At 41.8% G+C, this 23,561-nt stretch overlaps 2 protein-coding genes across 2 annotated transcripts in view; one reads left to right on the top strand and one right to left on the bottom strand.

Moving 5' to 3' along the window:
- The window catches only part of LOC124802765 (THO complex subunit 3), a 53,667-nt gene extending 37,669 nt beyond the window's left edge, over positions 1-15,998 (bottom strand). The window contains exon 1 of the mRNA XM_047263756.1: positions 15,528-15,998. Within this exon, the coding sequence (XP_047119712.1) occupies positions 15,528-15,713 (186 nt within the window). The 5' untranslated portion in view covers positions 15,714-15,998. The remainder of the gene's footprint in view (positions 1-15,527) is intronic.
- An 8-nt stretch (positions 15,999-16,006) lies between these two features.
- Positions 16,007-23,561, top strand: part of LOC124802764 (intraflagellar transport protein 52 homolog) — a 74,874-nt gene continuing 67,319 nt past the window's right edge. Inside the window, exons 1-3 of the mRNA XM_047263755.1 lie at positions 16,007-16,140; positions 16,268-16,401; positions 16,479-16,696. Coding sequence (XP_047119711.1) covers positions 16,126-16,140; positions 16,268-16,401; positions 16,479-16,696 — 367 coding nt within the window. The 5' untranslated portion in view covers positions 16,007-16,125. The remainder of the gene's footprint in view (positions 16,141-16,267; positions 16,402-16,478; positions 16,697-23,561) is intronic.

Genomic DNA, 23,561 nt, shown 5'->3' with positions numbered 1-23,561 from the left:
TTACTGTACGTTAAGGCTGGGATAATTTCAGGAGCAGAGAATGTGTTGTAAAGCTAACTTCCATCTGCACAGTTCAGAAATGCTGGTGGTGGAAGGAAGGATCCAGATGGTCTGGGTTGTGAAGCAGCCACTGAAATCAAGCATGTTATGTTCAGATGCACATTTTGCCACAGGGTGGTCTCCTAAGCTCTTGGGTACAGTTTGGTGGTGGTTGCTCATGCTGGTGACAAGCTGATTGGTAGTCATACCAATACAATAGCTGTGCAATGATTGCAGCAGAGCTGGTACATGATATGGCTGCTTTTACATGTGGCCCAGCCTCTGAGGGGGTAGGTTAAATCTGTGACAGCACTGAAATAGGAAGTGCTGGGGGGGGGGGGGGGGGGGGGGGGGAATTGGGTTGGTCTTGTACCTGGGTCTTCCACATGGATATGAAACCTGCGGTAAGGGGTTGGGATTGGGAGTGGCATTGGGATGGACTAGGATGTTGTGGAGGTAAGTTGGATGACAGAAAATCACTTTAGGAAGGTTGGGAAGGATGTTGGATAGGATTTCCCTTATTTCAGAGCTTGACAATATGTAATCAAAGCACTGACGAAGGATGTGGTTCAGATGTTCCAGTCGTGGGTGGTACTGGGTGATGAATGTAGTGCTGGATGGTACTGCATGATGAATAGGCACTCGTTTGCAGCTGGTTCTTTGGGGTGGTGGGGGGATTGGAGGTGTGTGGGAAAATGACAAAGGAGAAATGCTTGCAGACCACGTCTCGGGGTTAGAGTTTGTCTGTGAATGCCTTGGTGAGCCCAGCATACTAGGCAAGGGAGTTCTTGTCACATGGAAGGGATGACAGCTGTCAAAACATAGGTACTGTTTTTGGTCGGTAGGTTTAATGTGGACAGAGGTGTGGATGGAGCCATCAGAGAGGAGAACAATGTCCAGGAAGGTGGGGCACTGGGTTATGGAGGACCAAGTGAAGTGGCTGGGAGAGAAGTGTTGAGGTTGTGAAGGAATGAGGATAGAATGTCATTGCTCTGAATCCAGATCATGAAGACATCATCAATGAAACTGTACGAGACTAAGGGTTTGAGGAAGGTCTCCACTTAGATGGCCCATAAACAGGTTGGCATAGGAAGGTTCCAACCACGTGCCCATGGCTGTGCAGCAGATTTATTTGTAAACCTTCCCTTCATAGGAGAAGTAGTTATGAGTGAGAACAGAGTTGGCAAAGCTTAAGAGGAATGAGGTAGTGGATTTGGATTCTGAAGGATTTGGGATAGGTAGTATTCAATAATGGCAAGGCCATGGGCATAAGGGATGTTAATGTATAGGTAAGTGGTGTGAACAGTGACAAGAGGGGATTCAGAATGTAACAAGGTGGGAATTGTGGAGAGTCAGCGAAGGAAGTGGTTGGTATCACTGATATGGGAAGCTAGATTACGGACCATTGGTTGGAGGTGTTGGTCAGTGAGGTCCAAAATTCTTTCAGTGGGGGCACAATAACCATCTGTATCCTCCTCTCCACCACCAGCTTTTCTGAACTGTCCAGTTATCATTACAACACATTATCTGCTCCTATAATTATAATGGCCTCAACCTACAGTGACCTACTGTCCCTACAGCCTCCACCCAACAGTTTCCGCCCCCTCTGTCCTATCACCTCCTTCTATTTTCATCCCCTCATCCTCATTGTGTGCTGTCCTTTTCCACCGCACCCACCCATCTCTCTCCTTCCGCGCTCCTCACATTTTCCACTCATTGTTGTTCCCTGACCCTCTTCCTTGCCGCACTGCCTCCCAAAGCTGCACCAGGTGGCAGTCTTGTCATGTCTTCATCTAGTACCTGCAGAGAACTCCTCTCTCTCTCACCCTCCAACATGTGTACCCCCTATCTGTTCCCCTTCCTCACCCTCTCCAGACCACTGCTTTCGTTGAACATGACGGTTGCATTCCTGTCCGAGTTGTCAGAGATGGTGGTCACATGTGAGGTGTGCTTGCCCGTGTGAATGAATGTGTGTGTGTTTACTTTTTTAAAGAAGACTTTGACTGAAAGCTAAATGTGTAACAGTTTTTTCGTTGCGCCTGCCTGCAATTCAATGTGTTCAATGTGTAAGTTGCAATCTATCCTTTTCTTTCACTGTTGACGTTCCAACCTGTAGTTTCCACTGTTAGAGAGGAACGTGAACTAGACGGAATAAACAATAAGAAAGACAAAAGAAAGGACAGGAGGAAAGTACTGAATAAAATACTATGAATTTGTTGAGCTCCTGCAGAATAAGAAAAAGTTCACAGCTCACAACAATAAAGTCATGTCATTTACAAACTGCACAGCTCCGCCTTCAGTAGTTACTCTGCACAAAATGCTTGTCGATAAAAAATTAGAGAGCTCATGCCACGTCAAGTGGGTCACATTTAGGAATAATCCCAACCAGACCATCTATAATTCAAATGACATTTTGTAAATGTTCCAAATAAAATAAAGCTAGCTTTGCAAACTTTGAGGTCCAGATACAGAAAATTGAGTGTTATAGGAGGTCTTCGGTATAGGATTACAAAATGTGTGACCTCAACGACAGTTTTGGCCAAATTTATGTTGTCTCAAAATGGAAAATAATATTAGTTAGCAAAATATTTTAAAGAGATGCGCAGTTATACCAAACTGCAGTAGTTATTTGTGTCTATTCAAAGTGCTATTAAGAATTTTTTCCTTCTCCTTGCCAGTTTAAGCTTACTAGCTTTTACTGAGAATTCTGACCAAAACTGTAAATTCAGAAGCCTCTGCAACATCAAACCAATTTTTTTAAAGCAAGTGTTAACATCTGCAAATTTCAATATTTGAAGAAACTCACTCTGTAGGTTACCATTATTACCACACTACTGGCATTGCTGATTATTAGAATTTTGCTTTACATATGTATCTGACTTAAACCTACCTACACTACAATCTGCTGAAAAATTTTACATTGTACTTGACAAATCTTGCACTTTACGTAACCTTATGACTCTTATTTTGAGACTTTCTTAGATTTTAGAAGAGAACGGCCAAACTTGGCACATATGAGTTGACACTTTCTACAGTTTCCATTATTTCATCAGCATTTGAATCCTTTGAAGAGGATAACAGAGCAGCAAGTTTCTTATGAACTGCATTCTGACAAACTGAGCACAACTGCAGGTGAATTTTTTAAATTCAGCTGCTCTTGCTTTATTAAGAGCACATCATCTATTTTAATGACAATATTTGTTTTTGAAAAATGATTGCAGCAGTGATTTTTGCAAAAATTCAAATTGAGTGAGAAGCAACGCTCCATTATAGAAGTGGATCACTAAACTGTTGGTACGTAAACAGGCCTGATGAAAGTAGGCTAACTTCAGAATTTGGCCCAGAGGGCCACACAATGCCAATTGGCCACTGTTTCATCCTCTGCCACATGGCATCAGTTGGATGCAGTATGGAGTTTCAACTCATTGCTTTCTGAGTTGTCATCAGCTACCGAGACCATTGGGCTGCTGCTTCTCAACTGGTCTCCAGAGGCAGAGTGGATTCTGTTCCACTCCCTTTTTTTTTTAAAAAAAAACTGATAGTACTGGGAACTGAACTTGGCTCTTCCGCATGCCTGTCAGGTATGTTGGTCATGCATCTACGGAGGCAATACAAATAAAGGATGATCACACTCTCAATTAGCCAAACAACCAAATGTGAAGTCAGGGCAAACATCTGGATCTACTAGTCTACCACTGAATAATTTTACTTAGACAACCCTGTGCTATAACACACTGAAGCTGCCTAGTAGACACAACATTCTATTTTTATTGCAGGCCAGACAACTTAATTGACAATAAACTACTCAGTGCGTTCTTCAACTCGAAAGAGACTAATTTCTTGGTTACAATGGTTCTGCTAGATACACATAAAAAGTAAAAATGTATCCAAAATTACAGCATGTTAAATGTAAGTTGATACATTTAGGAAGAGGGAGCAGAGGAAGCCTGGCGCCCACACAGACTGCCACAGGATGGGGAGATGTGCAGGGGGAACAAGCCATGCCTGGCCGCTGCAGTGCTCAGATCACAAACTGCACTTCATGCTCCCATGAAAGAAGTAAAAATTCACTTACATCTTGTTCATAAATAAAACTAAAATCATCTTACATACTGACATGAATAATAAAGATCCAGCAATTATGTACACTTACTGCAAGGAAAGATCCTTCTGAATCTGCTTAGTGTATTCATCTCTTGGTCTCCCTCTATTATTTTTACCCTCCATGCCTCCCTCGAATACTAATTTGGTGATCCCTTGATGCCTCCGAACGTGTCCTACCAACCGATCCCTTCTTTTAGTCAGGTTGTGCCACAAATTCCTCTTCTCCCCAATTCTATTCAGTACCTCCTCATTACTTATGTGATCTACCCATCTCATCTTCAGCATTCTTCTGTAGCACTGCATTTCAAAAGCTTTCATTCTCTTCTTGTCTAAACTATTTATTGTCCATGTTTCACTTCCATACATGGCTACATTCCATACAAGTACTTTCACAAAAGACTCCCTGACACTTACATCTATATTCAATGTTAACAAATTTCTCTTCTTCAAAAATGATTTTTTTGCCATTGCCAGTCTACATTTTACATCCTCTCTCCTTCGGCCATTGTCAGTTATTTTGCTGCCCAAAAAGCAAAACACATTTACTACTTTAGCTGTCTCATTTCCTAACCTAATTCCCTTAGCATCACCCGAATTTTATTTGACTAAATTCCATTGTCCTTGTTTTGCTTTTGTTGATGTTCATCTTATATCCTCCTTTCAAGACACTGTCCATTCTGTTCAACTGCTCTTCCAAGCCCTTTGCTGTATCTGACAGAATTACAATGTCATCGGCAAATCTCAAAGTTTTTATTTCTTTCAAAGAACTTTAATTCCTACTCTTTTTTTTGTTGTTTCCTTTACTGCTTTTTCAATATACAGACAGAACAACACCGGGGATAGGCTACAGTCCCGTCTCACTCCCTTCCTCCCTTTCATACTCCCTGACTCTTATAACTGCTGTCTAGTTTCTGTATGACTTGCAAATACCCTTTTGCTTCCTGTATTTTACCCCTGCTACCTTCAGAATTTCCAAGAGAGTATTCCAGTCAACATTGTCAAAAGATTTCTTTAAGTCTAAAAATACTATAAATGTAGGTTTGTCTTTCCTTAATCCATCTTCTAAGACAAGTTGTAAGGTCAGTATTGCCTCGCATGTTCCCACATTTTTCAGGAATCCAAATTGATCTTCCCCGAGATTGACTTCTACCAGTTTTCCAGTCATCTGTAAAGATTTTGTGTTAGTATTTTGCAATCATAACTTATTAAACTGATAGTTCGATAATTTTCACACCTCTCAGCAACTGCTTGCTTTGGAATTGGAATTACTACATTCTTCTTGAAGTCTGAGGCTATGTTGCCTGTCTCACACATCTTGCACACCAGATGGAAGAGTTTTGTCATGGCTGGCTATCAGTAGAGCCGACAGAATATCATCTACCCCTGGGGCCTTGTTTCGACTTAGATCTTTCAGAGCTCTGTGAAATTCTCCTTGCAGTATTATATCTCCTCTCCCATCTTCATCTACGTCCACTTTCCTTTCTATAATATTGCCTTATAGTTCATCTTCCTTGTGTAGGTACTCAATATATTCCTTCCACCTTTCAGCTTTCCCTTTTTTGCTTAGGACTCATCTTCCATCTGAGCTATTGTTATTCATACAGCCGCTTCTCTTTTTCCTGAAGGCCTTTTTAATTTTCCTGTATGTGGTATATATCTTTCCCCATGTGAAATATGCTTCTAAATCTTTACATTTGTCCTCTAGCCATTCCTGCTTAAGCCATTTTGCACTTCCTTTCAGTCTCATTTTTTCAGTGCTTGTACTCCCTTCTGCCTGTTTCATTTGCTGCATTTTAAAATTTTCTCCTTTCCTGAATTAAATCAAATATCTCTTGTGTTATCCAAGGATATCTACTAGGCCTATTCTTTTTACTTATTTGATCCTCTGCTGCCTTCACTATTTCATTTATTAAGGCTACTACTATATTCCTTTCCCCTGTTCTAGTCAACTGTTGTCTAATGCTCCCTCTGAAATTCTCAACAACCTCTGGTTCTTTCAACTTATCAAGTCCCATCTCCTTAATCTTCTACCTTTTTGCAATTTCTTAAGTTTTAATCTACAGTTCATAACCAATAAATTGGTGTCAGAGACCACATTTGTTCCTGTAAATGTCTTACAATTCAAGATCTGGTTCCTCAATCTCTGTCTAATCATTACATAATCAATCTGAAAACTTCCCATGTCTCCAGGTCTCTTCCACATATACATCTTTCAGTCGCCTAGAACTTAGAACTAATTAAACCTAACTAACCTAAGGACATCACACACATCCATGCCCGAGGCAGGATTCGAACCTGCGACTGTAGCGGTCGCTCGGCTCCAGACTGTAGCGCCCAGAACCGCACGGCCACTCCGGCCGGCCCTCTGTTTTTTATTCATGATTAAACTCACTTCTGTATTACCCCTATCTGATAATATATTTATAACCGTGTATTCACCTGACCAGAAGTCCTGTTCCTCCTGCCACCACACTTCACTAATTTTAAGAGATCTTAAGGTTTGCATTTCAAAGCCCTTTTTACCAGACAATCTTTTCTTGTTATGATCTATGCCACCTCCTCCCACAATATGGAAAGCAAAGAGCTTGCAGTAGAAGATATTTGCTTCACAGTGACAAACATGAAGAAGCAATGAAGCGCTCATAGCTCACTAAGGTATGCCCAGGGTTACTACACATTTTTAGTTGAAATCATTCCTGTCATAACCCAAAATATTGAACATTCCTCCTGGAAGACCCTGTAGCATAAATCTAAAACATCTATCAAACATGAAATACAATTATACTTTGGAAATACTTGACAGTATTACCCTCCAACTATTTTCTTAAAAATTTATCCTGAGAGAATGCAAAAACAAACAAAATATTTTCTGGTACAAAATCATCTACTCTTTATAATTAAACAAAAATAAAAATACAATGTGATAGCATATAGTTATACAACATAAAAGTATACAAACAACTGATAATTTTTTTTTGATAGTTTGATTATTAGTTAATAACTTCTAAAATAATAATAAATAACTGCTGTCCTTTGGCAGAGATGATAACAAGCATCTCTACAACTACATCTACATCATACTCTGCAAGCCACCTAATGGTGTGTGGTGGAGGGTACTTTCAGTACCACTATCTGATCCCTCCAACCCTGTTCCACTCGCGAATATTGCGTGGGAAAATGATTGTCAGTAAGCCTCTGCATTGGCTCTAATTTCTCGGATTTTCTCCTTGTAGTCAATACGCGAGATGTGTGTGGGGAGAAGTAATATATTGTCTGACTCCTCATGAAAAATACTGTTCTGAAATTTCAATAGTAAATCTCTCCATGATGCGCAACACCTCTCTTGTAACATCTGCTGCCAGTGGAGTTTGTTTAGCATCTCTGTAATGCTCTCTTGCCAGCTAAAAGATCCCGCGACGAAACAGGCCACTATTTGTTGGACCTTTTCTATCTCCTCTATCAGACCTACCTGATAGAGATCCCATATAGATGAACAATACCCAAGAATTGGGTGAACAAGCACCTTACAAGCCACTTCCTTCGTGGACGACTTAAATTTCCTTAAGATTCTTCTTTTTTCATTAAATAGCAATGCAGGATGGTGTCAAATGGCTTACTGAAATCAAGGAACATGGCATCAACCGGAGCGCCGTTGTCCACTGTGCTGTGGGTCTCATGGAGGAACAGACCAAGCTGAGTTTCGCAGAATCTCTGTTTGCGAAATCCATGTTGATTTTTATAGAGATGTCCATTTTCCAGAAACGTCATAATTCTTGAGCACACCTAGCTGCAGAACTACTAAAGAGCACTCAGTATACTTTAAGTTTGTTCATAAATAAGGGCAGCCACAAAACAGTTGAAAAATTGTTGTATTAATTTTTCCCCTACATTGACCTCATGTTGCATCAAAATGGTGAATGACACTGACTTAAAATTTCAGCAGTGTGTTGAATACAAAATGCCATAGGGCTCAAAGAAAATTCTGCTCTGTTAACCAATGCCCAAATTGTCACCTTCCAATTTGACCTAGATCTTGGGCTATGCTATGGGCCTGACAAAACAATCAAGATTTCTGGCTAGGGTATCCCTATAGATCCTAGTCCATTTTGCAGCCACCTATCGAACACCTGATACAACGTGAAAATTTACATATGCTGAGGTCAAATTTTGTACACCTTATTGTATTCTATCCCCCCCCCCCCCCCCCCGAACCATGGACCTTGTTGTTGGTGGGGAGGCTTGCGTGCCTCAATGATACAGATAGCAGTACCATAGGTACAACCACAACGGAGCGGTATCTGTTGAGAGGCCAGGCAAATGTGTGGTTCCTGAAGAGGGGCAGCAGCTTTTCAGTAGTGCAGTGGCAACAGTCTGGATCACTGACTGATCTGGCCTTGTAACACTAACCAAAATGGCCTTGCTGTGCTGGTACTGCGAACGGCTGAAAGCAAGGGGAAACTACAGCCGTAATTTTTCCTGAGTGCATGCAGCTTTACTGTATGGTTAAATGATGATGGCATCCTCTTGGGTAAAATATTCTGGAGGTAAAATAGTCCCCCATTTGGAATTCCGGACAGGGACTACTCAAGAGGACGTCGTTATCAGGAGAAAGAAAACTGGAATTCTATGGATTGGAGTGTGGAATGTCAGATCCCTTAATCGGGTAGGTAGGTTAGAAACTTTAAAAAGCGAAATGGATAGGTTAAAGTTAGATATAGTGGGAATTAGTGAAGTTTAGTGGCAGGAGGAACAAAACTTTTGACCAGGTGAATACAGGGTTATAAATACAAAATAAGATAGGGGTAATGCAGGAGTAGGTTTAATAATGAATAAAAAACTAGGAGTGCAGGTAAGCTACTACAAACAGCATAGTGAACACATTATTGTGGCCAAGATAGACATGAAGCCCACGCCTACTACAGTAGTACAAGTTTATATGCCAACTAGCTCTGCAGATGATGAAGAAATGTATGATGAGGTAAAAGAAATTATTCAGATAGTGAAGGGAGAAAAAAATTTGATAGTCATGGGTGACTGGAATTCGATAGTAGGAAAAGGAAGAGAAGGAAACGTAGTAGGTGCATATGGATTGGGGGTAAGAAATGAAAGAGGAAGCCACCTGGTAGAATTTTGCACAGAGCATAACTTAATCATAGCTAACACTTGGTTCAAGAGTCATGAAAGAAGGTTGTATACATGGAAGAAGACTGGAGATACTAGAAGGTATCAGATAGATTATATAATAACTTCCTGGCAGATTAAAACTGTGTGCCCGACCGAGACTCGAACTCGGGACCTTTGCCTTTTGCGGGCAAGTGCTCACCATCTGAGCTACCGAAGCACAACTCACGCTCGGTACTCACAGCTTTACTTCTGCCAGTATCTCGTCTCCTACCTTCCAAACTCTACAGAAGCTCTCCTGCGAACCTTGCAGAACTAGCACTCCTGAAAGAAAGGATATAGTGGAGACATGGCTTAGCCACAGCCTGGGGGATGTTTCCAGAATGAGATTTTCACTCTGCAGCGGAGTGTGCGCTGATATGAAACTTCCTGGCAGATTAAAACTGTGCGCCCGACCGAGACTCGAACTCGGGACCTTTGCCTTTCGCGGGCAAGTGCTCACCATCTGAGCTACCGAAGCACGACTCACGCCCGGTACTCACAGCTTTACTTCTGCCAGTATCTCGTCTCCTACCTTCCAAACTTTACAGAAGCTCTCCTGCGAACCTTGTAGAACTAGCACTCCTGAAAGAAAGGATATAGCGGAGACATGGCTTAGCCACAGCCTGGGGGATGTTTCCAGAATGAGATTTTCACTCTGCAGCGGAGTGTGCACTGATATGAAACTTCCTGGCAGATTAAAACTGTGCGCCCGACCGAGACTCGAACTCGGGACCTTTGCCTTTCGCGGGCAAGTGCTCACCATCTGAGCTACCGAAGCACGACTCACGCCCGGTACTCACAGCTTTACTTCTGCCAGTATCTCGTCTCCTACCTTCCAAACTTTACAGAAGCTCTCCTGCGAACCTTGTAGAACTAGCACTCCTGAAAGAAAGGATATAGTGGAGACATGGCTTAGCCACAGCCTGGGAGATGTTTCCAGAATGAGATTTTCACTCTGCAGCGGAGTGTGCGCTGATGTGAAACTTCCTGGCTGATTAAAACTGTGTGCCCGACCGAGACTCGAACTCGGGACCTTTGCCTTTCGCGGGCAAGTGCTCACCATCTGAGCTACCGAAGCACGACTCACGTTCGGTACTCACAGCTTTACTTCTGCCAGTATCTCGTCTCCTACCTTCCAAACTTTACAGAAGCTCTCCTGCTAACCTTGCAGTTTTAATCTGCCAGGAAGTTTCATATCAGTGCACACTCCGCTGCAGAGTGAAAATCTCATTCTGGAAACATCCCCCAGGCTGTGGCTAAGCCATGTCTCCGCTATATCCTTTCTTTCAGGAGTGCTAGTTCTACAAGGTTCGCAGGAGAGCTTCTGTAAAGTTTGGAAGGTAGGAGACGAGATACTGGCAGAAGTAAAGCTGTGAGTACCGGGCGTGAGTCGTGCTTCGGTAGCTCAGATTGTGAGCACTTGCCCGCGAAAGGCAAAGGTCCCGAGTTCGAGTCTCGGTCGGGCGCACAGTTTTAATCTGCCAGGAAGTTTCATATCAGCGCACACTCCGCTGCAGAGTGAAAATCTCATTCTGGAGATTATATAATGGTAAGACAGAGATTTAGGAACCAGGTTTTAAATAATAAGACATTTCCAGGGATAGATGTGGACTCTGACCACAATCTATTGGTTATGAACTGTAGATTAAAACTGAAGAAACTGCAAATGGGTGGGAATTTCAGGAGATGAGACCTGGATAAACTGAAAGAACCAGAGGTTGTATAGATTTTCAGGGAGAGCGTAAGGGAACAATTGTCAGGAATAGGGGAAAGAAATACAGTAGAAGAAGAATGGTTGGTAACAGAAGAGATACTGAATTTAATTGATGAAAGGAGAAAATACAAAAATGCAGCAAGTGAAGCAGGAAAAAAGGAATACAAACGTCTCAAAAATGAGATCGACAGGAAGTGCAAAATGGCCAAGCAGGGATGGCTAGAGGACAAACGTAAGGATGTAGAGGCTTAACTCACTAGGGGTAAGATAGATACTGCCTACAGGAAAATTAAAGAGACCTTTGGAGAAAAGAGAAGCACTTGTATGAATATCAAGAGCTCAGATGGAAACCCAGTTCTAAGCAAAGAAGGGAAAGCAGAAAGGTGGAAGGAGTATACAGAGGGTCTATACAGGGGCGATGTTCTTGAGGACAATATTATGGAAATGGAAGACGATGTAGATGATGATGAAATGGGAGATATGATACTGGGTGAATAGTTTGACAGAGCACTGGAAGACCTGAGTCGAAACAAGGCCCCAGGAGTAGACAACATTCCATTAGAACTACTGACAGCCTTGGGAGAGCCAGTCCTGACAAAACTCTACCATCTGGTGAGCAAGATGTATGAGACAGGTGAAATAGGCCTACCATCAGACTTGAAGAAGAATATAATAATTCCAATCCTAAAGAAAGCAGGTGTTGACAGCTGTGAAAATTACCGAACTATCAGTTTAACAAGTCACAGATGCCAAATACTAATGCGAATTCTTTACAGACGAATGGAAAAACTGGTAGAAGCCGACCTTGGAGAAGATCAATTTGGATTCCGTAGAAATATTGGAACACGTGAGGCAATACTGACCCTACGACTTATCTTAGAAGAAAGATTAAGGAAAGGTAAACCTAGGTTTGTAGCATTTGTAGACTTAGAGAAAGCTTTTGACAATGTTGACTGGAATACTCTCTCTCAAATTCTGAAGGTGGCAGGGGTAAAATACAGGGATCGAAAGGCTATTTACAATTTGTACAGAAAGCAGATGGCAGTTATAAGAGTTGAGGGACATGAAAGGCAAGCAGTGGTTGGGAAGGGAGTGAGACAGGGATGTGGCCTCTCCCCAATGTTATTCAATCTGTATATTGAGCAAGCAGTAAAGGAAACAAAAGAAAAATTTGGAGTAGGTATTAAAATCCATGGAGAAGAAATAAAAACTTTAGATGTTCGCCGATGACATTGCAATTCTGTCAGAGACAGCAAAGGACTTGGAAGAGCAGTTGAACGGAATGGACAGTGTCTTGAAAGGAGGGTATAAGATGAACATCAACAAAAGCGAAACGAGGATAATGGAATGTCGTCGAATTAAGTCGAGTGATGCTGAGGGAATTAGATTAGGAAATGAGTCACTTATAGTAGTAAAGGAGTTTTGCTATTTGGGGATCAAAATAACTGATGATGGTCAAAGTAGTGAGGAAATAAAATGTAGACTGGCAATGGCAAGGAAACCATTTCTGAAGAAGAGAAATGTGATAACATCGGGTATAGATTTAAGTGTCAGGATGTCGTTTCTGAAAGTATTTGTATGAAGTGTAGCCATGTATGGAAGTGAAACATGGACGATAAATAGTTTGGAGAAAAAGAGAATAGAAGCTTTCGAAATGTGGTGTTACAGAAGTATGCTGAAGATTAGATGGGTAGATCACATAACTAACGAGGAGGTACTGAATAGAATTGGGGAGAAGAGGAGTTTGTGGCACAACTTGACTAGAAGAAGGGATCAGTTAGTAGGACACGTTCTGTCGCATCAAGGGATCACCAATTTAGTACTGGAGGGCAGTGTGGAGAGTAAAAATCACACAGGGAGACCAAGAGATGAATACACTAAGCAGATTCAGAAGGATGTAGGTTGCAGTAGGTATTGGGAGATAAAGAAGCTTGCACTGGATAGAGTAGCATGGAGAGCTGCACCAAACCAGTCTCAGGACTGAAGACCACCAAAACAAGAACAATGACAATGGCTACAAAAACAACATTGTATTCTATATGGAACATCTGTAGAATAAAGAGAAATATTCAAAATGAGTCATTGCCTGTGACAAGGGGAGTGCATAACCTGTGACAAACACCAAAAGCTTGGCGACGATAATGTTATATCAGTGGCAAGTTTTTCATATGGGCTAAGGGGGTCAATGGAAGAGTCCGATTCCACCTGTCTGCTTTGACCCTCTGATGTAAGGGTGTTGTGGTGTGTGACGTCATTACAGCGCGGAGTTGGAGTTGGTTGTGTTTGTAGATGCCATCTTGTTGTGTTTCATGGCATCCTCTATCTGTGTGTGTGTGTGTGTGTGTGTGTGTGTGTGCGTGTGTGTGAGATGGCCGGCTGTAATTTGTTGGTGGTAAGTAACTTTTTTTTTTTGTTCTATTTTTCTCAAGTTGTAATGTTTTGTGAATTTATTGTGTATTGAATGTGTTTTAATTTACATAGGGATGTTTCAGTTCTTAATTTTTGAGGTGCTGTGGTTTTGCTTTTCGTAGCTGTAGCTGTTGGTTTTTTTTGTATAAGTAGTTATAGTATAGGCCTATATAGGTCAAGGGAATTGACCGATTCCAATTTTCGTTTTTTTATATGTAGGTATAGGTGTTTCAGTACTGTCAGCTGTGGTCAAGGGAAATGTCTGATTCCAATTTCTGTAATTTTTACTGTAGGCATTGGTGTTTTGGTATCGTCAACTGCCGTTGACCTATATAGGTCAAGGGAAGTGTCCGATTCCTGTAGATCTTGTAATTTTTTTTTTTTTGTTCGTCATCTTGTGTGTTTTGGGATTATGGTGTATTTTTTACTGTTATATTTAGCTTGTCCACTCCCTAAAACCACCAATTTCCCGCAGTTGTCCCGTTAGTTTGATTGTATTTTTGGAGGGGGAGGTTATTATCTTATTTATACGTATTTTCGTGTTTGTGGCTGTGTGTATGTAGTGATATCATAGGCACCATATTGGAGACGCTTAGAATAGCCATTTCCACCATGTTGATGACGTCATGGGTCAAAGCAAACGGGTGGAATCGGTCACTTCTGTACTCCCAGGCTAAGCTACAATTCAGCATGTTAACACAACCAGGTTCTTTTAGTTTCACGTTCTTTGGATTCACCAACTCACAATCAAACTGTCACCTTCCAACATACCCCGACCTCAGGCTAAGCTATAGATCAGAGCAGTCACATTTATTGGCCTCGCTGACAAGCAACAAAACTGTGAATATACATAGAAAAAGATGTCACAACAGTCATTAACTTTACATCACCAGTCAAACTTTGGCTCAGAAGGGGGTAAATTATGCTGCCACAAAAGTCTTTGGTCACTTACTTAATAGCATCAAAAGTCTGACAGATAGCCATTTAGCATTTAAAAGGAAATTAAAATAATTTCTGAATGGCAACTCCTTCCACTCATTAGATGAGTTTTTGGATATAGTAAGTGGATAATTTCCCCCACCCCCTCCCCAAAAAAAAAAAGAAAAATTATTGTCATGTAATATTTTGTGTAATGTAGTGTCTTGGATAGACACCTTTTATTAACCTGACACATTCCACATCATTACGAAGTGTCATATTCATGATCTATGCAACAAGTACTAACTTAATCTAATCTTATCTATCGATTACCCTACTGATCGTACCTATTCAAAATTTCATTCAGGTTGGAGATGGTCACCTGGGGACCACTAATTCACTTGGTGTAGAATAACCCAGAAACAAATTAAGTGTATATAGTGCACATGAGAAACTGCAGACAAAGTGTTCTTATAAAACTGAACGTCTACCTTATGACAATTTTGAAAGTTAATTGGAGTGGGGGGGGGGGGGGGGGACTGTATTACAACAAAGACTATTATTAAAGAGCAGTTGCAGAGAAAGCTGCAATGAACACATCAAAAGCTATTAGCATTAAAAAATTTTGAATACGGCTGGCATTAATAGCAACAATTACAGAATATATAAAAATGGGTCGGTTCGGTAACTAACATGTCTACGTCACAATATACAAGGCAATGATCGATCTCGAAAAACACTGGATGTTTGTACCCATGCACGTTAAGGTGCTTCATATACAATGAGTAACGAACTATTAAGCAGTGGCCAGTACCTATTTGACAATTATACTTCAATTTAACTTTGACTGAAACTGATAAAATTTTGTACTATGAACCGCATCATAGTCGAACTGCAGCAGACTGAGCGGAGGGGCGCAGTGGTTAGCACACTGGACTCGCATTCCGGAGGACAATTCAAACCCGTCTCCGGCCACCCTGATTTAAGTATTCCATGATTTCCCTAAATAGTTTCAGGCAAATGTCGGGATTCTTCCATAATGCGAGCTTGTGCTCCGTCTCTAATGACCTCGTTGTCGACGGGACGTAAAACACTAATCTCTTCCTCCTCCTCTAACTACAGCACATCAAACAGACATCTTAGATCTACTATAATCAAACAATCATTAATTTGAACTTACCAGTCTGTCTCTATCCAAGGTAAATATTGACACACATTTATCAAAAGAGCCAGATGCTAATCGTCTTCCATCGCAACTCCAACCAACAGAATGCACTTTAGAAGAATGTGCCTGATATTCTCGTGTTTTATTGTGTGTTTTGAAGTAATTCTGCAATTCTTCAATATTGCTATAGAAATCTACCATCGTTACAACGTATACTGACAGAAAATTACAAGTACTGTTTTCAAACACTGTAACTTTCCGCGGCTTCGCGATCAAAATCAACACAAACACAAACGCATGCTTGTTGATGTTGGGTTGTCGTTGTTGGCTTACAGTATCAGAGATGGTGACAAATCTGCAGAAGACGAATCAACCAGTGGATTTTTTTGTATCAAAGCATATATGCAGTAGCATGAGAGCTATGTTCTTCAGGTAATTCACACCGTTAATCAACACAAACGTATAATATTTGCTCATATATAAGAACGTAGAAACCACAGTCTAAAGTAGAAACTACGGCCCAGATCGAATCATATCGATATGGTTTAAAGCTAAAACTGAACGAAGCCACTGGCATGTGAACACGTGAAGATCGGAAAGTGTAAACCAAAGTATGGCGCCCTCAGAGGTAAACAAACGCATGATAAAATGTCAAACTGAACATTCTTAACACTACCATTCAGTAACGGGAGTTGTAATTCATTTAAAAGGCAGGTCAAACTTTTCAATTATTAATGTCTTTCTTTCCTTCTAAGGATCTGTCAACTGGCGTGAAAGATAGGAGCAACAACACCATCCTTATCAATTCTTGTAAGAATGAATTGTTTAAGTTAACAGACAATTATAGGACGCTGCATCGTAAGCTGAAGGGGACGTGGAAGGTTATGCTGTAAGTAAATTCGGAATATTTTGATCGTACCTGAAGTAAGTTTTAATAGTTTCGTATTGCTGTATTTTCACATTCAGAAATAAGGAAGAAATAACCGACGTTGCACTATCGGATACTTCTGTATTCGTTTTGCCTGGACCCCGAGAAAAGTTCTCAGAAGCAGAATTCAACTGCATGAAGAAATTTTTGGATTCCGGAGGATATATGTTAGTAATGCTTGGCGAAGGTGGTGAAAAGGCATTCCATACAAATATCAATTTTCTTCTTGAAGAATATGGTATTATGGTTAACAACGGTAAGTTGATTGATATATAATAACAATGACTAAAATTTATACAGTAGCCCCTGTATGTTGAATTATCTTATGCCTGTGAAATTCATTGTTACTAAATCAGAGTAAGTGCTATTTAAGTATTTGTGTTTTTGAACGTTGGGCGAAATGATGAAAATCTTGTGTTTTGCATTTGTACTGAAAGATCTTCCTTCAATTTATGCTTATAATCCGTAGTGGTATTCTGTCCCAACACTGGTTTGATGCAGCTCCCCACACTAATGTATCCTGTGCAGGCCTCTTCATCTCCGGATAACTACTGGAACCTAAATCCGTTTTAACTTCCAATCTTCCACTCCCCCTCCCCCAATTACCAAATTGACGATTCTTTGATATTCAAAGTGGTGTTTCATCAACGAATCCGGTTTTTTTTCCCCAAGTTATGCCACAAATTTATTTTTTCGCAGCTTGATTCAATCTTTCTTCATTAATTATTTGATCTCCATACCTAACCTGTGGGTTAATGAATTAAATAAATTAATAAATAATTAATGAAGATAGATTGAATCAAGCTTCTGTACCATCACACTTCTGAAGCTCCTTTTCTCTTCCTATCTGAATTACTTGACATCTATGTGGTGCAATGTTTTTGAGTTGATTCGTGTTTGTATATGTTGTGTTGTAGTATTTGGTGGTGCACACTTGTGGTGAATGTTGAGGTTTGGTAGTTGGCCATTTGATCCAGAGTAATCATTGCATGAACTTTGTCCTGGAAGAGTATGCTTTGTCACCAGAGAATTACTTTGATTTATTAGTTCTGTGTTTTATGCGTTTGAATTTTTTGCTAGGTGTGATTGGTGTTGTGTTGTTTTTTGTTAGTGATGGGTGCGATTGATATATTCAACAATTACTCTGTCGTGAAGACATGATGATAGAGATTAAATTCTTACAGCTGTTTGTATTGATTGCTGATTATGTCAGATGTCACATTTGTGGTGAGAATATGAAGTTGACCAGAGTCCTGGACTTTCATATCTGGGATTTAAACACGTGGAGGTGCCGCCTTGATAATATTTGGAAATTGATTTTGGCATGGAACCTGGTTTGAGAGATTTAGATCTGCCATGATGGAGATTGTTGTGCTGACTTATTATTTTTTATCAGCCCTCTTTAAATTTTTGTGCGCATGGGAGTGGAGTGAGTGAGAATTGTGCTTGATTGGTTTATTTTTTGTGGGAAGTATGTTCAGTGTATGTTAAATTTTGGAGGAAGTTGGGGGGGGGGGGGTGGGTATGTGAAGGTCTGGGTTTGTGATGTAAATTGATAGTCTCAGTTTAGAAAGAGGAAGTATGGGAGTGGCAGTTCACAGGTTTGTGGGAGTTGGGGAGGTCTAACTATTTTTTTGGGGTGAGGGGAGGAGGGGATATGTAGACTGTAGTTTATGGGTGTTTGATAATCGTACCAAGAGGATCAAAATATCCACGGGTATGCTGCCGGTCTATAGTGTCCAATGGGCACAATATTTCGGCGATCAAACATGTCGCCATCATCAGGTGAACTGACGGACTGAGCTCCTGTGAACGTGCCGGCACGGAGATCCGTACGCCATGGCTGCTCAGAGGGAACTGGGTTCGGTCGCGGCGGCGGCCGATTTAAATACCCTCCGCCCGCGGCGCGCTCCCTCCGCCGTCCGCGCCCAGCGCCACGGTTGCGCGGTGGAACAGATTGCGACGGCGTCTGAGATGACGTCGGTGTGATGGCTCTGTCCGCCGTGGTCGTCACAACTATACGTCTGCTCGATTTACTCTTGATTAACCCGATCGCTGGTTCCCAAGCCTTGCTAAGATTATAGCCACAGTCACGGTTTATGAGGTCGTCATTGGTGCGAATTTCGATGGCCTCTCTAACAACGCTGTCCCAGTATCTCGACGTCTGTACCAGAATCCTCGTGCGGTCATACTCCATGGTATGTCTTGTTCCTGGGATTGGATTGATGGTGTCACCTGGGTGTCAGCTGATTCCGCCCATAAGAAGGCTACGGGACGTCAAACAGCTAAGTTCTCACGTCTCCTTGACAAGCCATCCCTGCAGATTCCGTGCAAGACTGTCATCAATTTGAGTGGCATGGTGTTGAGTTATGATGCGGTCTCGGTTTTGCAGAAAGGTCTCAACTTTGCTCCCACCCCCAAGTTCACTCCGGTCGCAGAAATTGTTAGTGCTGTTGAACAGGTTGCAGCTCGACTTCCGCCAGAATCAGCCGAGGAAATACGTCGTGAAACTTGTCGTGCGTTGACGAAATCCAAGCCGATGAAGTCAAATATCAGCAGTAAAGAGAGGGCGGCCATTCGTGATCTGAGGGAGCGCTCTGAAATTGTTGTCTTACCGGCTGACAAAGGCAATGCTACAGTTGTTGTCTCCCATAAGGACTACACTGATAAGATGCAGAGCCTGCTAAATGACGATTCCTACCGGAAGATCAGCGTTGACCCTACAAAGAAGGTGGAGAACAAGACGAGGGCGCTTCTCAAGGACGCAGATTTACCGGAGGGTGACGCTAAGAAATTGTTACCCCAAGGTCCGGTCCCGCCTAGACTATATGGACTCCCGAAGGTTCACAAAGAGGGGGTACCATTACGCCCCATTATCAGCAACATCAGGGCACCTACATATTTGTTGGCCAAATACCTGACGGGAATATTAAGTCCTTATGTGGGTAAATGCCCTCATCACATCCGTAATTCCGTGGATTTTGTTAAACGCCTTGATAACTTAAGGTTGGATGAGTCAGATATCATGGTGAGTTTTGACGTCGTTTCCTTGTTTACGAGGGTACCCCTGCGAGAGTCACTAGAATTGACTAGTCAGAAGTTTGACGAGAAGACCACTGAACTTTTTAGGCATGTCTTGACTTCCACGTATTTTCTTTTTAATGGAGAATACTACGAACAAACGGAGGGAGTCGCCATGGGTAGCCCACTCTCACCGGTGGTAGCGAATTTGTACATGGAGAACTTCGAGGAGGAAGCCCTGTCGTCATCCGTATGGAAACCTACTTGCTTTTTCCGTTACGTTGACGACACGTTCGTCATCTGGCCACATGGTATGGATAAACTCCTTGACTTCCTTACACATCTAAACTCCATACACCCCAACATCAAATTCACTATGGAGACTGAAACGGAGGGTAAATTACCTTTCCTTGACGTCTTGGTCAATAGAAGGGCTGACGGCACCCTAGGTCATGGGGTGTATCGAAGGCTACGCACACTGATCTGTATTTGCATGCAGACAGCTGCCACCACCCTTCACAGAGGGATGGGGTACTTAAAACTCTAGTACATAGGGCGCGCACTATCTCTGACGCAGAGAGTCTACCCCAGGAATTGGAACATCTGAGAACTGTATTTCGAAAAAATGGGTACTCAGAGTGGCAGATTCAACGTGCTCTCCGCCCAACCACTGCAGCACAACCTGTTGAGATGGATGAAGTCACGAGGGAGGAGGTAGGCACTGCATTTATTCCATACACAGGCGCACTCTCGGGAAAAATCGCCCACATTCTGAAGAAACACCGGGTCGGAACTGTGTTTTGTCCTCCAAATAAAACTCGTGCGCTGGTGGGGAGCGCCAAAGATGACCTCGGTTTGAGGAAGGCCGGCGTGTACCAGATTCCGTGTCAATGTGGCAAGTCGTATATTGGTCAGACGATGCGTACCGTCGAGGATCGATGCCGTGAACACCAGAGGCACACTCGACTGATGTATCCGAGCAAGTCGGCGGTCGCTGAACATTGTTTGTCGGAAAATCACTCCATGGAGTATGACCGCACGAGGATTCTGGTACAGACGTCGAGATACTGGGACAGCGTTGTTAGAGAGGCCATCGAAATTCGCACCAATGACGACCTCATAAACCGTGACTGTGGCTATAATCTTAGCAAGGCTTGGGAACCAGCGATCGGGTTAATCAAGAGTAAATCGAGCAGACGTATAGTTGTGACGACCACGGAGGACAGAGCCATCACACCGACGTCATCTCAGACGCCGTCGCAATCTGTTCCACCGCGTGACCGTGGCGCTGGGCGCGGACGGCGGAGGGAGCGCGCCGTGGGCGGAGGGTATTTAAATCGGCCGCCGCCGCGACCGAACCCAGTTCCCTCTGAGCAGCCATAGCGTACGGATCTCCGTGCCGGCACGTTCACAGGAGCTCAGTCCGTCAGTTCACCTGATGATGGCGACATGTTTGATTGCCGAAATATTGTGCCCGTTGGACACTATAGACCGGCAGCATACCCGTGGATATTTTGATTATCAAATACGCCAGGAGAAACTCAAGAATCACATCGTACCAAGAGGAGCTTGGATGAGAGGTTCAGGTACATCATTCCACACTGTGTCAACTCAATGCCAGAGTTCATCAATCATAGTGATAGATGAGTGGTGGTGTGCCAATCTCTCTTGACAAGCCACGACATGATGTTTTCCATTGGAGAGAAATCTGGAGAATGTACTGGCCAAGGCGTCAGTCAAACATCCTCATTGTTGAAGCCTTTCAGGGCAACACAGGCAGCATGCAAACTACAGTTATTTTGTGAGGGACATCTTGGAGACCTTGAAAATAAGCCACAGCTATCAGTCTTAATACATCAGAAGCATAACGACTGCTGTCCAAACTACTGGCTATGCAAACCAGAGGTGTTTGTGTTCTGTATCCAATGATGTTCGCTATCATCACATTAGGTAATGAGCTCCTATGACAGATGGAATGTGCAATTTGTTCTTGTCGGTGGCTCCACGTGATTATAAATCAGTTACGATGCTACTCTGATGAACTGGAACTCGTCACAAAAGACTACATGGTGCCACAGTAGTCTCCAGTATTGTCAGTAAGCACATCACTCTTTGTGTGCATCTCTCTGCTGCTGTGTCAAGGGAAGATGCAACAATGGTTGCCTTTCTGACAGTCTGTGATGCTCCTGAAATTGTTGCCCTATCCAGTGGATAATTGCTTTGCTTCAGACAACCTCACGTCCTGATCTGAGGAACATGATGTGGTTGTGTGATCTGAGTACCTAAGCAAACACTTTGTTGTCTCAGATCCTGGTTGAGTGGGGCTATTGGGATCCTGTATGGTGTTGAATGTGCCCCACCTCAACTCATCAGTTCCATATTTGCACGGCAGCACAGGTGTTCGTTGGGGGTGGGTTGGGGGAGAGGGGTGGAGGAGCAGTAGCAGGACTCTTAAATTGTTGTTTCTTATGTAAACAGTTTTGTCAGTTTTGAGATGTGTCATACCACAAGAACTAAATTTTATACATAGTGCTGCAGGTGGCTAAATGGCAGATTTAACGGAATCCCAGATATTATTTATAGAAGTGTTTGAGACCTCTATAAAGAATAAAAATTTTCAGATACCTATGCATTACATTTGTTAAATCTTTACCAATCCCATCCGCTATATAATGATGAACTGCACTGTTGATAGGTCATGATCCTGTCAGCGTCTGATTTGGACAGATACTGACAGATGTTTCTCCTTCTTACACAAGGTATAGAGCTCTTGAAAACAACTAAAATTCAAATGTGCTTCTGAATGAAAAATCAGCTGCTTAATCTTTCCTTGTATACAGAATGTAGCTACAATTTATCTACTTATTTCATGCAGTTACATTGAAATTCAAATTGTTTGCATATCCCAACATATAGTAAAAGTTATATAAAACTAATGTATGTTGCATGTTGCTTTCATGGTGTTGCAGTTTTTATGGCTAGCAGTGTAGTTGTGAGTTTCAACAAGAAATTTTTCCTAAAAAGCAGATGTACTCATAATGGCCATTGAACTTTCTTACACAACAACAACAACAACAACAACAACAACAACGTAACTCAAAGGATGTTGTAGTTACATTTGTGGATTTCAAAAAGGCTTTTGATTCAGTTAACAGAGAGACTATAGATAAAATAATTTGAGTATTTGGCATAACGTCTGAACTGACAAACCTAATTTGTGGAATACTTAAAGGTACAGTCTGTAAAGTAAAATTTATGGGAGAAATTTGACAGCCTTTTAAAATAGAATCAGCTGTATGACAAGGTGATGACCTGTCCCTGATTATTTTTAATAGTGTGTTAGAGAAAACCGTGAGAATTTGGAATGAAAAACTTATTGAACTCAACACCTCCACTATAAGGTTAGGAAGAGGAAGCAAAAGGATCAAAATCATCTGTCTTGCATTTGCAGATGATTTTGCTATACTTTCCAAAAATGTGGCATCTGCTATAACGCAAATAAATCTCCTGGAAGAAATAGCCAGCTGAATGTCTTAAAAATTTCTGCAGGGGGGGGGGGGAATTGTAACAAATTTTAAGGATGCTCCAAAATTCCTGAAATCAGATATTGGCCAAATGGAGAGGGTAAAAAATTTCAAATATCTAGAGGAGATAATCCAAGAAAATGCTTTGGAAAAATCAGTGATAGAGGAAAGGTTGCATAAAATGGGGAGAGCATAGGGTATCATCAAAGACCTCTACAATAAAAAGTACCTATCCAAAAAATGCAAAAATAAGGCATTAAAACACAATAGTGAAGCCAGAAAGCCTATATGCAAGCAAATGCCTGACGTTAAATTATAATTTAGATAAATTAGAAGTACTGGAAAGGCCAATTAGAAGGAAAATATTAGGAACATGAAACACAGCAGAAGGTTTGAAATTACAAAGGAATGCTGAAATATACCAAAATGTAGTAAATATATCAAACATAATGAGAAAAATAAGGTTCACATCTTTTGGACATTTTTCCAGATGCAAGACAGTAGATTAACTAATAAGATTTTCAAATATTTGTGGGGTAAGAAGTCCACAACAAGCTGGGTCAACAAAAGCAGAAT

Source organism: Schistocerca piceifrons, chromosome 6 (genome assembly GCF_021461385.2).
Source record: "Schistocerca piceifrons isolate TAMUIC-IGC-003096 chromosome 6, iqSchPice1.1, whole genome shotgun sequence".
Lineage (NCBI taxonomy): Eukaryota > Metazoa > Arthropoda > Insecta > Orthoptera > Acrididae > Schistocerca > Schistocerca piceifrons.
The sequence above is the reverse complement of the archived record's forward strand: the minus strand, read 5'-3'. Positions and strand labels throughout refer to the sequence as shown.